General features: G+C 40.5%; 1 protein-coding gene and 1 pseudogene across 2 annotated transcripts in view; one reads left to right on the plus strand and one right to left on the minus strand.

Annotated features, from left to right (window-relative positions):
• Positions 1-15,327, plus strand: part of Inpp5f (inositol polyphosphate-5-phosphatase F) — a 92,932-nt gene that overhangs the window by 20,767 nt on the left and 56,838 nt on the right. For both annotated transcript variants that reach the window (XM_069988153.1, XM_069988152.1), the window contains exon 2: positions 7,570-7,650. In XM_069988153.1, the coding sequence (XP_069844254.1) occupies positions 7,570-7,650 (81 nt within the window). The remainder of the gene's footprint in view (positions 1-7,569; positions 7,651-15,327) is intronic.
• LOC138803999 (small nucleolar RNA SNORA40) lies at positions 9,156-9,269 on the minus strand (annotated as a pseudogene).

The raw sequence follows: 15,327 nt of genomic DNA on the forward strand, positions 1-15,327 counted from the left end.
ATATAAAAACTCTGAAGCTTGTTGTATCAGCCAACTAGTCTCAAAAAACGTAAAGCAAACATTAAGATGAAAAGAAAAATATATACAAAATACGAGATTTTGAAAAGTAAGACTTCCCAAAAGCTAATAAAAGTCAGACATTGATGGTTTATATCTATAATCCTAGCTATTGAGGAAGCTGAAATCTGATGATTGTGGTTTGAAGTACATTGCTGCTTTCCGGGAAAAAAGAAGAAAACTAATAGGTGAAACGTTCAGAAAAATTAACAAGTACATAAAATACATGGAAGAGTCAAACAAAAGTATTTTACTAGATTAATACAATGAACCATCACCTAAATATGTTAAAGCAGATCATCATCTGGTGAACATATAGATATATGAACCAGAAATAGAAGTTAATTAATGATACCCCTCCTTACATTAAGACATTTTTCTATTTACTGCTCAGCTTCATTGATATTAGTGCTTATCTCATTACACAAAATGGATTTCATGACCCATATATAGATGGACATCACTTTCTTGAAAACACTGAGTTTAAAAATATATAAGCAGGGCTGGGAAAGTGGCTCAGTGGTAGAGTGCTTGCCTTGCATTCATAAGGCCCTGGGTTCGATTCCTCAGCACCGCATAAGCAAAAAGAAAAAAAAGCCGAAGTGGCGCTGTGGCTCAAGTGGTAGAGTGCTAGCCTTGAGCTGAAGAGCTGAGGGACAGCACCCAGGCCCAGAGTTCAGGCCCCACAACTGGACCCCCCAAACCCCCCCCCCCAAAAAAAAATAAGCACACATAGAACATTTATATCTAAATCCCACTCCCAAATAATCTTCCTGTGCCCTGTTACTCTTCTGTCTTTCCCTGTACTAAAAGGAAGATGACTTTGAGTCCTATTTTTATGGAGTTCAGGCCATCTGATCCCTCATCTGCTTTTCTTCTCCATTTCTATATTTAGCCTTTCATCTTTTCTTCCAGGCTTAGAAGAAAGTGACATATTTCTTCAAGGTTAACTTTTACAACCTTTGATTTCATTTTCAGCTTTCTTTTTGTATTTTAGTGTTTCCTCTTATTCTATACCTGGTCATTCCTTTTCACTTTATTCCTTACTGTGCTTACATTGAACCTAGTGCCAAAGTGGTCTATCACTGCACTACACCTTATGCCTAACCCTAGACATTTGTTTAAATCATTCCATCATGAACTTAATTCTATGAGTTTAACTGGGTTTTATTCTGAACTTCTGACATCAGTGACTATTAGTTTTAAAACACAAATTGTCTATGCTTTTTTGAAGTTGTTCACTTTTTAAGATTAAAATTGTATTTTCTTGAATGGGTGGTTTATTTACATCATTCACAATGCCCACAGTACAAAAGAGTGTGGATTTAGGAGGTTCTTGCTTGCCTTTTTTTAAATTGCTGTTTACCCTTGGCTTTTTTTTTTTTTTGTCAGTCATGGGGCTTGAACTCTGGGCCTGGGTGCTGCCCCTCAGCTCTTCAGTTCAAGGCTAGCCTCTACCACTTGAGCCACAGTACCACTTCCTGTTTTCTGAGTGGTTTATTGGAGATAAGAGCCTCGTGGACTTTCCTGCCTAGATTAGCTTTTACCATGATCCTCAGATCTCAGCCTCCTGAGTAGCTAGGATTATAGGCGTGAGCTACCCATGCCTGGCTACCTTTGGCTTTTTCTCTCACTCCCTTTTATTTTATTTTATTTTATTTTGGGTCCGGTCGTGAGACCTGAACTCTGGGCCTGGGCGCTGTCCCTCAGCTCTTCAGCTCAAGGCTAGCATTCTACCACTTGAGCCACAGTGCCACTTCCGGCTTTTTTCTTTTTTCTTATGTGGTGCTGAGGAATCGAACCCAGGGCCTCATGCATGCAAGGCAAGCCTTCTACCACTGAGCCACCTTCCCAGCCCCCTTTATTCTTTTTGCCCAAATCTTCAACCTTTCCTACTCTGGAGAGAAAATAGATGTTCAGTATCATCTTTGATTTCTGTTCTTCCTGCATTTCAGCTAGCTTCCTTTGAGCTGGTTTATGTTAATCTTAGGTATATTCTTTAGCTATTAGTAAACATCTTCCAAGCTCGTTTGTTGTGACCTTTCAAGTCCTTTCAACCCACAATTAGTAATTAGGTACATTCCTTACTCCAGTTTCTTCCTCTGTACAGTTCATGAAACTTTTGTTTCTGATACATATATATTTATATGTGTTCACTAGGACATAGTGTAGGAAGTATTTTTTGGTGATGGACCTCCAACAATTGAAAACACCATTTAACTTGTAGTTGAGGGTTCCTCTTATCAACTGACATATAATCCCTAGCTCTAAAGCTGTTTTACTGATGTCCTTACCTCCCTGCCATAGTCTTCAGTGCAGTCTCATTGTCTTTATTCAAGTCCCAGCACAATTAGCCTCAGTTTACTTGCATTCTTATTCAATCTCTACTGTACCTGCTAATCTTTTTTTTTTTTTGCCAGTCCTGGGGCATGAATGCAGGGCCTGGGCACTGTCCCTGAGCTCTTTCACTCTAGGCTAGCGCTCTATAATTGAGCCACAGTGCCACTTCCAGCTTTTTCTGTTTATGTGGCAATAAGGAATCAAACCCAGGCCTTCATGCGTGCTATGCAAGCACTCTACCACTAAGCCACATTCCCAGCCACTGCACCCCCCCTCCCCCACCCCCCCCAGCCCCTAGTCTTTTTAAACACAGATTATCTGTTCCTTTATTTTTAAAAATATCATAATTTGACATGGTGCCTCAGTGCCTTGTTCTTGTCAAATATTTTCCAAACAATGGGACAAATTCCAGAACAAGTCTTGTACTTTACTCTGGATTATTTTTTTCTTGTTGCTTTCCTGAAGTTTCTCTAGTAAATAATTCTCCTTGACAGCTTTAGGTCTTTTTTGTTTTTCTTCAGATTCCTAGAGCTCATTTATTATTGATTGGGTATAGTCTTAAACTGTGACCTTTTTTTTTTTTTGGGTCCGGTCGTGAGGCCTGAACTCTGGGCCTGGGCACTGTCAGCTCTTCAGCTCAAGGCTAGCGCTCTACCACTTGAACCACAGCGCCACTTCTGGCTTTTTTCTTTTTGCTTATGTGGTGCTGAGAAGTCAAACCCAGGGCCTCATGCATGCAAGGCAAGTGCTCTACCACTGAGCCACCTTCCCAGCCCTTAAACTATGACCTTTATAGGAACTCAGTGGCAGGATTTAGGGGAGCTAGAGCTCTTTCCATATCAGGAACATCTGTGTTGGTGTTGAGACTTGACCTGCCTGACACAGGAACACTGTCAGAGTTCCCATTTTCAATATTTAACTACTGGAGATAGTTAAACATTGAAAAATTAATGGAGATAAAAGTAGATACATAATTGATGCTGGGTTAGGAACACCTTTTGAAGCTTTAAAGGTAATGAACATGATATATTTGCATAAAAACTAAAAGCAAAATACTGACAAATGTATGCAGATTTAAAGTCCTTAATACAGAAAACTCATAATTTATTGAAGAATATAAAAAACTACTAGAAATTATGGACAAGAAAATCAAAGAAGAAGAAACCTAAGTAACCATTTTTGTAATGGTCAGTCTTATCAATAGTGGAAAGATAATACATATTTTAGGCATTAACTTATCAGATCATCAGGATGAAAAAACTCTGGCAAGAGAATTTTATTTTATTTTATTTTTTTGGTCCGGTCGTGGAGCCTGAACTCTGGGCCTGGGTGCTGTCCCTCAGCTCTTCAGCTCAAGGCTAGCGCTCTACCACTTGAGCCACAGCACCACTTCTGGCTTTTTTCTTTTTGCTTATGTGGTGCTGAGGAATTGAACCCAGGGCCTCAGGCTTGCAAGGCAAGCACTCTACCACTGAGCCACCTTCCCTGGCAAGAAAATTTTAAAACTTTTTGTTTTTTTGGTTGGTCGTGGTGCTTGAACTCTGGGCCTGGACACTGTCCCTCAGCTCTTCAGCTCAAGGCTATATCACTTTACCACTTGAGCCACAGAGCCACTTCTGGTTTTCTAGTGATTAATTGGAGAGAAGAGTCTCATGAACTTTTTTTTTTTTTTTTTTTTTTTTTTTTGGGGTCCGGTCGTGAGGCCTGAACTCTGGGCCTGGGCGCTGTCCCTCAGCTCTTCAGCCCAAGGCTAGTGCTCTACCACTTGAGCCACAGCGCCACTTCCGGCTTTTTTCTTTTTGCTTATGTGGTGCTGAGGGATCGAACCCAGGGCCTCATGCATGCAAGGCAAGTGCTCTACCACTGAGCCACCTTCCCATCCCTCTCATGGACTTTCATGCCCAGCTTTGAACTGCGATCCTCAGATCTCAGCCTCCTGAGTAGCTGGGATTATAGGCGTGAGCCACCAGCACCTGTCTAAAACAATCATTTTAATGTGTTTCTTGTAGAAGACATATAGTGTAATATTTGTAGAAAGCAAGCAAGGAAGAAAGTTACTTTTTAATTTAACTTATTTTTGGTGGTACAGGGGTTTGGACTCAGATCTTTGTATTTGAGCTACTTTGACAACCTGTTTTTGCATTGGTTATTTTCGAGGTAATATCTTGTTTGGTGCATGGGCCAGCCCGGACTTGAGTCTCCTATTTGTATTTCCCTGCATCCCTGAATGATGGGTAGGCACCACCATACTCAGCCATTGTGCTGCTTCTTAGCTGGGATGACTAACAAATGTGTACCACTGGCCCCAGCCAGTGGTCAAGATGGAGTCTTGCATATTTTGTTTTTCTCCCCAGGCTGGCCTCAAACTATAATCCCTTGAACTGTGTTTCCTAAGTAGCTAGGGTTACAAGTTTGAGCCAATGCACACAGCTAGAGAACTTTAAAGTTTTTAGGGGTTTTTTTTTTTTGGTCGGTTGTGGGGCTTGAACTCGGCTTGGGTGCTATCCCTTAGCTCTTCAACTCAAGGCCAGTGCTCTACCGCTTGAGCCACAGCACCACTTCTAGTTTTCTAGTGGTTTATTGGCGATAAGAGTCTCATGGACTTTTCTTTGCCCAGGCTGGCTTTGAACCGTGATCCTCAGATCTCAGCCTCCTGAGTAGCTAGGATTATAGGCGTGAGCCGATGCCCGGCGTTTTTAGTGTTTTGACTACTACCTTCATTTCTAAGATCTGTCCTAAGCTATTAGTGAGGAAGCAAATAAAATATTTACATAATATTTCTCATCACAGTGTTTTTAAAGAAGGGAAACCTTGTAATCACTTACATTCCTCAGTAGCAAATTCTTCCTTAACTGGGAACGTATTCTATCATGAAATTATGTTTTTGATGGATAATTTAAAGAAGTGAAAAAAATACTGTTCTCATGAACTGGTATTACTAACGTAATACTGTTTATAGTATAATTCAGTATGCAAATGTAATGAAATAAAATTCTGTTACCTTTGGCAGTGGTATGTTAAGTTTTTTTCTCCAAATTTATGCTGCTACTTTGATAATAAATACATAAATACGTATATAATTTCAGAGGGAGGCACTGTAGCAGGATGGTTTAGAACCCAGCCCCCAGTGAGGCAGGCCTTGTTTACTTATTTGCTGCTTATTTACTTATGGACTTATTTTTTTTTTAAAGGCAGTGTCTCGTGTATGTAGCCCCGATTGGGCTTCAAATTTACAATGTAGCCCAGGTTGTCCTGGAGATTTGATCCTCCTGCCTCAGCTTCCTGAGTGTTGAGGCATACACTACTGGGTCTGGTGGCAGACCTGACTTGATCATTTTTTCCAAGCGTTATTTCCTCAGCTGTAAAATGAGACTCCTAATGTCTACCCTACATACTTGTCAAGATTAGAAATGACAATATATATGACAGTCTTAAAAATTACTATTTTATGTTAATTCTTGCAACAGTAACAACAAAACCAGTGAAGTCAGGTCATAGAGGTAGCTTAATGGTGAAATATTTGGCCTAGCATGTGCTACTTAGCATATGTAAAACCATGGGTTCCATCCACAGCATTGTTAAACATCCTCAACCACAACAAAAAGCAACAAAGTCAACTCTTTGTGTTTCACTGAATGCATGTAGGAAACATCAAAACCCAAGTACATTAAGAGACTATATTATTAAGTATAATTACTCTGAGTTATCCGTAGAATATGTTTCACTACAAACATAAATGGTAATAATTGTTAGGTATTTAAAGAGGCTGCTGAGTAAGAACAACACCACACACGTGGTATTCAGGGATAGGTAAGGGATAGGTTTATTCAGGATACCGGCTAGCACCAGGCCAGGTTGACACTCCAAGCATCTGGGAAAGAGGCAATCTGGCCCCAGGCCATGTCTTGCCTTATATAGTAGGGGCAGGAGAAGGTGTGGCCACATCTGATCCAGGGAGGTGGGACCAGGTTAGGGGAGTGGGACCAGGTGGGAGAGAGGTGTGGCCACATCAGATCAGGATGTGACCTCAGCGGATTTGGAGGTGACCTACAGGTGTGCTAGTTGCCTGGGTCACACAAGTACTGGGCGGAGACTTGGCCTCCAGGAGGGAGGAGTCTGCTTGCCCTCCAGGAGCTGACCTTACAGTAGTTAAATACAATTTGAATTTTCTGGCAAGAGAAATATTGTTTTCAGCTGCTGAATTTCCAGAGCAGTCATTTTTTAAACCATATATATCAAACAACCTTTTGCAACCTATTAAATACAGTGAATTTGCTTCTTTTCTGAGTGTCTAGTATCATTTTCATTTCTTATATGAACAAAATGAGAAGTCTCCCAAATTAGGGTAATCTGTTCTGTGGTTTACATGAAGAGCCCTGATTGAGATGTCCAGCAAAGAGGGGTGCTCAGTAAATAGTAACAGTTCCTATTGGTTTTGCCCTAGAAGGTGTGTAAAAGAGCAGTCACTTCCTGGATGGCTTTGGTTCATGTAAACATTTTTGGGAAAAGGTGGTTTTCCAAGTATGATTCAGTAAGTGGATCACTCCATGGCTATTTCTTTCTTTCTTTTTTTTTTTTTGGTCGGCTGTGGGGCCTGAACTCTGGGCCTGGGCACTGTCCCTCAGCTCTTCAGCTCAAGGCAAGCACTCTACCACTTGAGCTACAGCGCCACTTCTGGTTTTCTGGTGGTTTATTGGAGATAGGAGTCTCACGGTCTCTCCTGCCCGGGCTGGCTTTGAACTGTGATCCTCAGATCTCAGCCTCCTGAGTAGCTAGGATTACAGGCGTGAGCCACCAGCGCCCGGCTCCATGGCTATTTCTTGAGTCTTGTCTGCATCTGGGACTGGCTCTGTGCTTGAATTCAGGAGTTGGAGATTTTCTTCATGTTTGCCCTACTAGTGCAACATCCTTTTTCCTCCACTGTAGGGCGCCAACATACTGCTTCACCTCAGGTGGAGTTTCTGAAGTTAGTTCTCACTCTGTGTAACTCCTAGCTTCAGGAGCCTTGTTCAGGCCTTGGAGTCAATGCTTTGTCTCAAATTGCTTTGTGGTAATATATTCTGTGTTGGGTGTTTATAACTGCTTTTGTGGGATGTCCATCCTCTTTTAATATACTGTTAAAGATATCTTCTGGTGAATATGTTTTCATGACTGCTTCTTATTTTATTCTAGCTACTGACCTACTTCTTGCCTGGAATCCCATTTGTTTGGGGTTGGTAGAAGGTGTTATTGGGAAAATTCAGCTTCATTCAGGTATGTTTCTAAAAACTCTTTAAACTTGTGATAGTTAATGTAGCATTCTGTGACATTTTCTTGTTTGAGGATACATAGAAATTGTTACGGTTTTGATTTCTTTGTCTTAATTTTGGATCTGCTCAAAGTTGGTATATTTCTGAATAATTTAATGAAACAAAAGGAAAGAGAGAGAGCTGGGAATGTGGTTTAGTGATAGAATGCTTGCCTAGTATGCATGAAGCCTTGAGTTCAATTCCTCAGTATTACATAAACAGATAAAGCCAGAAGTGGTGTTGTGGCCCAAGTGGTAGAGTAGTAGCCTTGAGCAAAAGAAGCTCAGGGACGGTGCCCAGGTCCTGAGTTCAAGCTCCAGGACTGGCCAAAAGAGAGAGGGGGGGGGGACATAGTATTAAAATCATTTTGTCCTTTTACTTAAAAATCTTCATCGAATGTCTGCTGTGTATCAAGAATTGTGCTTGTTGGTGTAACATGTGAGCCAAATCCTTTTCTACCCTCAGAGCTTACAATTTAAGAAAATATACAGATACAAATGCATACTAATTGAAATACATATATAATAATTTGAAAATTGATACTTTATGGGAGAGAATGGGAGAGATAAAGTTGGAAGGTGATGACCTTTTGTTAACAATCCATTCAGCTTTGATTAGACAAGGGTATGCTTATTTATATGTAGTATGATTTTTTTTTTTTTGTCCGTCATAGGGGCTTGGGCGCTGTCCCCAGCTCAAGGTGAGAGCTCTACCACTTGAGCCACAGCGCCACTTCCTGTAGTATTATTATTTTAGAGACCTTTGTCCACAGCAGGCAGATTGATAGAAATTTAAGCCAGGCATTGGTGGCTCATGCCTGTAATCCTAGCTACTTGGGAGGCTGAGATCTGAGGATTGTAGTTCAAAGCCAGCTCAGTCAGAAAAGTCCTTGAGACTCTTATCTCCAATCTTCAATTAACCACCAGGAAACAGGAAGTGGCTCTGTGGCTCAAAGTGAGGTAGCACTAGCCTTGAGTGAAACGGCTCCGGGGCAGCGCCTAGGTCCCACCCAGAGTTCAAGCCTCAGGACTGGCAAAAAGAAGAAGAAGAAGAAGAAGAAGAAGAAGAAGAAGAAGAAGAAGAAGAAGAAGAAGAAGAAGAAATTTAGTCATTCACCAGGCCCTTATCTGGACGGAAAACTGTTTCCTAGTTTCAAAGGAAATTCGTGGGTAAAAAGTACAAGTGTAATATAGGTGTGTGTCACTGAACTACCTGTAAAGGGCTAGATATTTATTTTTAAGCTTTATACTTAAGTATCTGCTTTCCTTTAGTGTCAGTTTTAATACAAACTTGGAACTATAGGAGGCTTTGCTATTATTGCTATATAATAAGAATACTTTACTGATACTCTGCATGAGTATCAGTACCCCCATCACTTCAAACTATTTTTTTTTTTTTTGGTACTGGGGTTCAAACCCCAGACATTGTACTTGCTAGGCAAGAACTTTGCCATTGAGCTATATCTCAGCCCATATTCCTTCTTACATAGACCAAAATTTATACTCAGCAATCAGTTCTGGATTGTAAAAGAGGATTTGTTTGTACTTGTAAGTCTCTGTTACAAATTAAACAGATACATATAATTGCTCTATATCTGTCTCTGAAGTGCCTTTTTATTCAAAATAAAATTGAATGTTTGGAAGCTATGTTGATGTGTGTATATGTGTATCTGTGTGTGTGTGTATGTTTGTACCTGTATCTGTATCTGTATCTGTGTATTTGAAGATAGGGCTCTGCACTTGGTAGATAGGCCCTCTACCAATCAAGCCACTCTGGCCTTTTTGCTTTGCTCTTAATTTAGTGTGTGTGTGTGTGTGTGTGTGTGTGTGTGTGTGTGTGTGTGTGTGTGTGTGTGTGTGTGTGTGTGTGTGTGTGTGTGTGTGTGTGTGTGTGTGTGTGTGTGTGTGTGTGTGTGTGTGTGTGTGTGTGTGTGTGTGTGTGTGTGTGTGTGTGTGTGTGTGTGTGTGTGTGTGTGGCTGGGTCTCTTCGCTTTTTTTCTTTTTTTGCTCAAGGCTAGCATTCTACCATTTGAGCCTCAACTCTACTTCTGGCCTCAACTCTACTTCTGGCTTTCTGTTGGTTAATTGGAGATAAGAGTCTCACACTCTTTTGGTCCTGAGCTGGCTTTTGAACTGCAGTCCTCAGATTTCAGCTTTGTGAGTAACTAGGATTATAGGCATGAGTCATTGGCTCAGCTTTCTTTGGTTGTCTTTTAAGATGTTTTATGAAGCATTTTGTAAAGCTAAGAAACCATCACAGATATTAAGCACACATTGTTATATCTGTGTAACATATATGTTGTAAAGCTATCATTTAGATTAAGAAGGGAAACATGACTTCAGAGCCCTCTCTACCTTCTCCGAATATTTCCTTCATTGAAGAAAACTTAATATTTTGATTTTTTTCTTTCCCTCTTGATTTTCATTATTGCTTTTTGTGTTTGTTTGTTTTTGGTGCTTGGTACATGAACTCGGGGTCTGGGTGCTGTCCCTGAGCTTTGTGCTCAAGGTTGGCACTCTACTATTTGAGCCCCACCTCAATTTTTGGCTTTTTTGGTGTTTAATTGGAAATAAGAGTCTCAAGGACTTTCTTGCCCAGGCTGACTTAGGATTGATCAGATCTCAGCCTCCTGAGTAACTAGAATTACAGGTGTGAGCCATTGGCACCTGGCTCATTATTGCTTTTAATACATATATGTTTCTAAACAAGATGTTGCTAAGGTTTATATTTTGGACATTTGATAGATAAATATTCTTTCTGTTTTTATTTTTAATTTTTTTGAGTTTACCCATGTTAATGCATGGAACTGGAGTCCCTTAATTTCACTATTAGTTGAATAAATAATGATTTGTTCTTTTGCCTGTCACTGGGTAAGTTTGTTATATTTTTTGCTCATAGAATACTGCTGAGATTCATTGTATATTATGCCTTTGGTAGATTTTTTTTTTCAACACAGAAGAGAAAATCATTTATCATTTTATAACCATGCTAAGTTTTTTAATAACACTCTCTTACCTGGCCACATTTACATACATATATTTTCAATTCATTTACATGCTGACAGGATAATTTTACAGCTAGTTCTTCTGAGCTAAAATTCGTTTCTATTATTTAAATGACATGTATGAAAGTTCTGAATTATTTTTCTTTAATTTCAGTCACATCCTGGTGAAGTGAATAATCACTGAAATCAGTCAGGAGAACAGGATTTGAGCTCTGATGATTAGCTTTGAGACAAAGGAGAGAAGTTACCTAATATCTGTTTCCTTTATCTATTGTGTAATATGCTATCCTAAAAGTTAATGGCTTAAAACAGTAGCAGTGGATCTTCTTCATGGTTCTGTGGATGAGCAAGTGGCTCTTCAGTTCTCTTCCGTTGGCTGTGGTCCTTCATGAAGCAGCATTCCCCTTGGAATTTACCTGGATTTACCTCTGTTTGACTTCATGTGGTCTCTCTCCCTGGGTCTCATCTTACAAGACCTCTCCTCAAATCCTTTTCTCTCTCCCTCCTAGAAAACCTGGACAACTTTTCAGGGTGGTGGCTGGGTAGGTTAGTCAAGTGCTCTACACCCCCAGCCTGATCACCTTCTTTTTTTTGTGGGGCCTGAAATCTGGGTCTGGGTGCTGTCTCTCAGATCTTCAGCTCAAGGCTAACACTCTACCACTTGAGCCACAGCGCCACTTTCGGCTTTTTCTGCGTAGGTGGTACTGAGGAATCCAACCCAGGGCCTCATGCATGCAAGGCAAGCACTCTACCACTGAGCCACCTTTCCAGCCCCTGACCTAATTATTTCTGTAGGGTTTTATGAGCCCCAAATGAGATAATATACCTGAAGGTTCTTACTAAATTACAAATCACTACCAAAATTCCTTTTTTAATATAAAACTAACAGATTATGTAAATAGGGAACCAAAGGGACCAAAATCAGGAGTGGATGTTGTACAGGTCTGCAATGACTTCCTTGGGGCAGGTGGTCTCTGACTACTGTCTCTTTACAGCTCCTTCATTCTTTTTTCCTTTTGACTATCTCTGTTGGTGTATATGTAGGGGAAAAAAATGTTGCCCTTAAAATAGCACCCTTAGTTCTCAAACTACCATCTGAGGTCCCATGTAATTAGTGGAGATTGATCAACAATCAAAAAGAATTGATTAGGGAGTCGGGTTCAGACACTAAAAACATTTATCGGCCCACGTTCGCCACCTCTCAAGTCATTTGGTTCAAAGTGTCCCTACAGGACCACTTTCCCAGGTGGGAGAGAAAATCAGTATCAAATTGTGTCCTGTCACCAGTGTACAAATTTAAGTTGATAGCTTCTGAATTCATGATACAGAGAGCATGTAGTCATCTGTAGTCAGCCTTCATTTCTATGTTCTCCCCCTCCCATCACCTGCCTTTCTTTTTTTTTTTTCTTTTCTTTCTGCCTTTCTTTCTTTCTTTTTTTTTTTTTTTTTTTTTTTTGGTTGGTTGTGGGGCTTGAACTCCGGGCTTGAGTGCTATCTCTCAGCTCAAGGCAAGCGCTCTAGCTCTACCGCTTGAGCCACAGCACCACTCCCGGTTTTCTAGTGGTTTATTGGAGATAAGAGTCTCACAGACTTTCCTGTCTGGGCTGGCTTTGAACTGTGATCCTCAGATCTCAGCCTCCTGAGTAGCTAGGATTACAGGCGTGAGCCACTGGCGCCCGGCTCTTTACCTGCCATTCTTTAGCCCCCAAACAGGAGGCTGATAGCCAATAAAAGTACCTATAATATAGAATATTTTGGAAGAGAGACAGATGAAAGAAAGTAAATAGGAGAGAGAAAAAAGAAAAGTAGGTAAAATTCCTTAATTTTTCAGTATCTTGGAGACACTCCCTCTGCTCTTCTTCTCTTGTCATACTACTTAACAGGCTTGGTCTGAAAAAAGTGAGTAAGAAGGAAAGGAAGATCTTTTCAGATGATGTTCTTCCTTCTTGACCACAGCCCTGTCTCTGTCCATCCACACTAACCCTTGAGCATTCCTTTTTTCTCCTTCACCTTCTGTCTTCCAGGCTGCCTAGTCCCTACTCTCTCAATGTCTCTCTAAAGCTCTTGCTACTAGGGGTCAGATTAGCCAAAAGCAGCTGTGCTGGTGAGCATCAGAACTGAGCTAAACAGTTGGGGGGCATTTTCCCATGGGAATATCTTAGGGGGTAGAAGATAAATGGAATAAAATGTCTGTACTTAAACTCTCTTTCACTCCTGTTTTCCTCCTACTGAAACTCTACATATTAATGCATGAATTTTTGTTCTTGTCGGTAAGATGGGAACATAAATTTATTTGAACAGATGTCACTGACAGTCTTAAATCAGCGTGGGTGAGCTATGCTGCTGTTTTTGATTGTCACTGAACTCTGCGCTCCTGAGAAATATATCAGGCTCTCATGACTTAGAAACTGCATGAGTTTGATAGGGTTGTCAGAGTGCTGCAGGCTGGGCGGCTTACACAACAGAATTTTATTTCATAGCTCTGGAGCTCACAAGTTAGAGGACAAGATGCTGGCAGGGTTGCTTTGTCTGAGATCTCTTTCCTTGGCTTGTAGATGGCCATATTCTCTCATCTTCATTTAGTCTCTCTTCTGTAACTGTGTGTCTAGATTTCCTTCTTACAATGGCACCAGTGTACTGGATTAGAGGACACCTTAATAAATTCACTTTAACATGATTACCTTCTTAAAAGGTAATCTGTCTGCATTGGTCACATTCTGAGGCATTGGAGGTCAGGATATATGAGTTTTGATGTTATAACAGGAACTTAGTGTCCATTGAAAGGTTTACTACAAAGTATTCCAGAGACAATTTCTTCTAGTCTAATACTGTTGATTCCTGTTTTTTGTTTTCTTTTTCCTTTTCCCTTTTCTCTGCAATACTGGAAAATGGGCTCAGGGCTACCACTTGAGCAGTGTGGCCATCCGGATATCTGCTTATGATGATATATTCTCCAGATGTACTCTTGGGGTTGGTGGACTAATCCTGAATGATCATGTGATGGCCTTGGGCCAGGGTAGTTTATCTGAGCCTCAGTCTCATCTTTAAGAGAACATCTACCTAGACAGTTATTGTAAGGATTTAATCAAAACTTGCTAAACGAGTTCTTGGTCATAGTAAGCATTCAGTATATACTAGATATTTTACTTTAAGGGTTCTAAGAAGTATCAGCTACTCTACCATAAATTCTGTGTTTTTTTTTTCTTGTCAGTTGTGGGACTTGAACTCAGGGCCTGGGCACTGTCCCTGAGCCTTTTCGCTGAAGGCTAGTGCTCTACCACTTTGAGCCACAGCCCCACTTGCCATTTTTGAGTGGTTAATTGGCGACAAGAGCCTCATAGGGACTTTTCTGCCTGCTTCCTGTCTCTGGTGGTTAGAGATGAGTCTTACTGACTTTCCTGCCTAGGCTACTTAACTGAGATCCTCAGACCTCGGCCTTCTGAATAGCTAGGATTATAGCATGAGCCATTGGTACCCAGCTCCAACTAAGTTCTATATATATACAATTTTGAAAGTTCTTAAAACTTGGATTGTGTATCTGCTGTCAGTATTTGCTGAAATGGTAATATAAACAATCCATTAGAAATCATACTGTGAAACTGCTGGGTTTTTTTGTTGTTGTTAGTTGTGGGGCCTGAACTCTGGACCTGGGCACTGTCCTTCAGCTCTTCAGCTCAAGGCTAGCACTCTACCACTTAAGCCATAGTTCTACTTCTGGCTTTTTCTGGAATCGGACCCAGGGCCTCATGCATGCAAGGCAAGCACTCTACCACTGGGCTACCTTCCCAGCCCCAATTTTTTTTTTTATTTTGGTTGGTTGTGGGGCTTGAACTCTGGGCTTGGGTACTATCCCTGAGCTCTTCAGCTCAAAGCGAGTTCTCTACCACTTGAGCACCACTTCTGGTTGTCTGCGTGGTTTACTGGAGGGTAAACTTTTTGGACTTTACTGCCAGGGCTGGCTTTGAACCATGATCCTCAGGTCTCAGCCTCCTGAGTAGCTAGGATTACAGGTGTGAGCCACCAATGCCCAGCTGAAGTAATGTTTTTGGTAGTAAAGTATTTGCAGTCGTAGTGACAAATTATATTTCATAATCCATGTGCTCTTTTTAAATATATGTGTTAGAAGAATTTTACAATTATTTTCAGTTGGGATATATATATATATTTTTTTTTATTTATTTTTTTTTACATCACATAACTATGTAATACATCACCCCGGACACCCTTTTATACTCTGGTCACTGTCATTATCTAGTCAGTTGGGATATATTTTGCTAATAATTGTTCACCCTTCCAGCCAGCTCTTCCAAAAAATATCTCTTTAGAACTGTTGGCTTGTTTTGGGGTTGAAGGCCTTTTCTGTTAGATATTTGCAGACTGGTGGACTTTTAGTCACAGTTTAATGCAGTCTTATTTCCACTAGCTGGAATATGTCTAGATTTGGATTGACCAAATGGGGTTTCTTAATTCGAGGAATTGAAAGTAGAAGGAAAAAGTAGATGAAAAGCAAAGGTTTGTGAGAATCGTTTTTTATTCATTTGTAATAAGAGTGATGGTGAAAGTTATAAGTACATATAGAATGTTTTGTTTGTTTCTCTTTTTGTCTATCTCCTCTCTGGAGGATAAGATTGAAAGAAT

This window comes from Dipodomys merriami, unplaced genomic scaffold, assembly GCF_024711535.1.
Source record: "Dipodomys merriami isolate MVZ:Mamm:240054 unplaced genomic scaffold, mDipMer1.0.p SCAF_35, whole genome shotgun sequence".
Lineage (NCBI taxonomy): Eukaryota > Metazoa > Chordata > Mammalia > Rodentia > Heteromyidae > Dipodomys > Dipodomys merriami.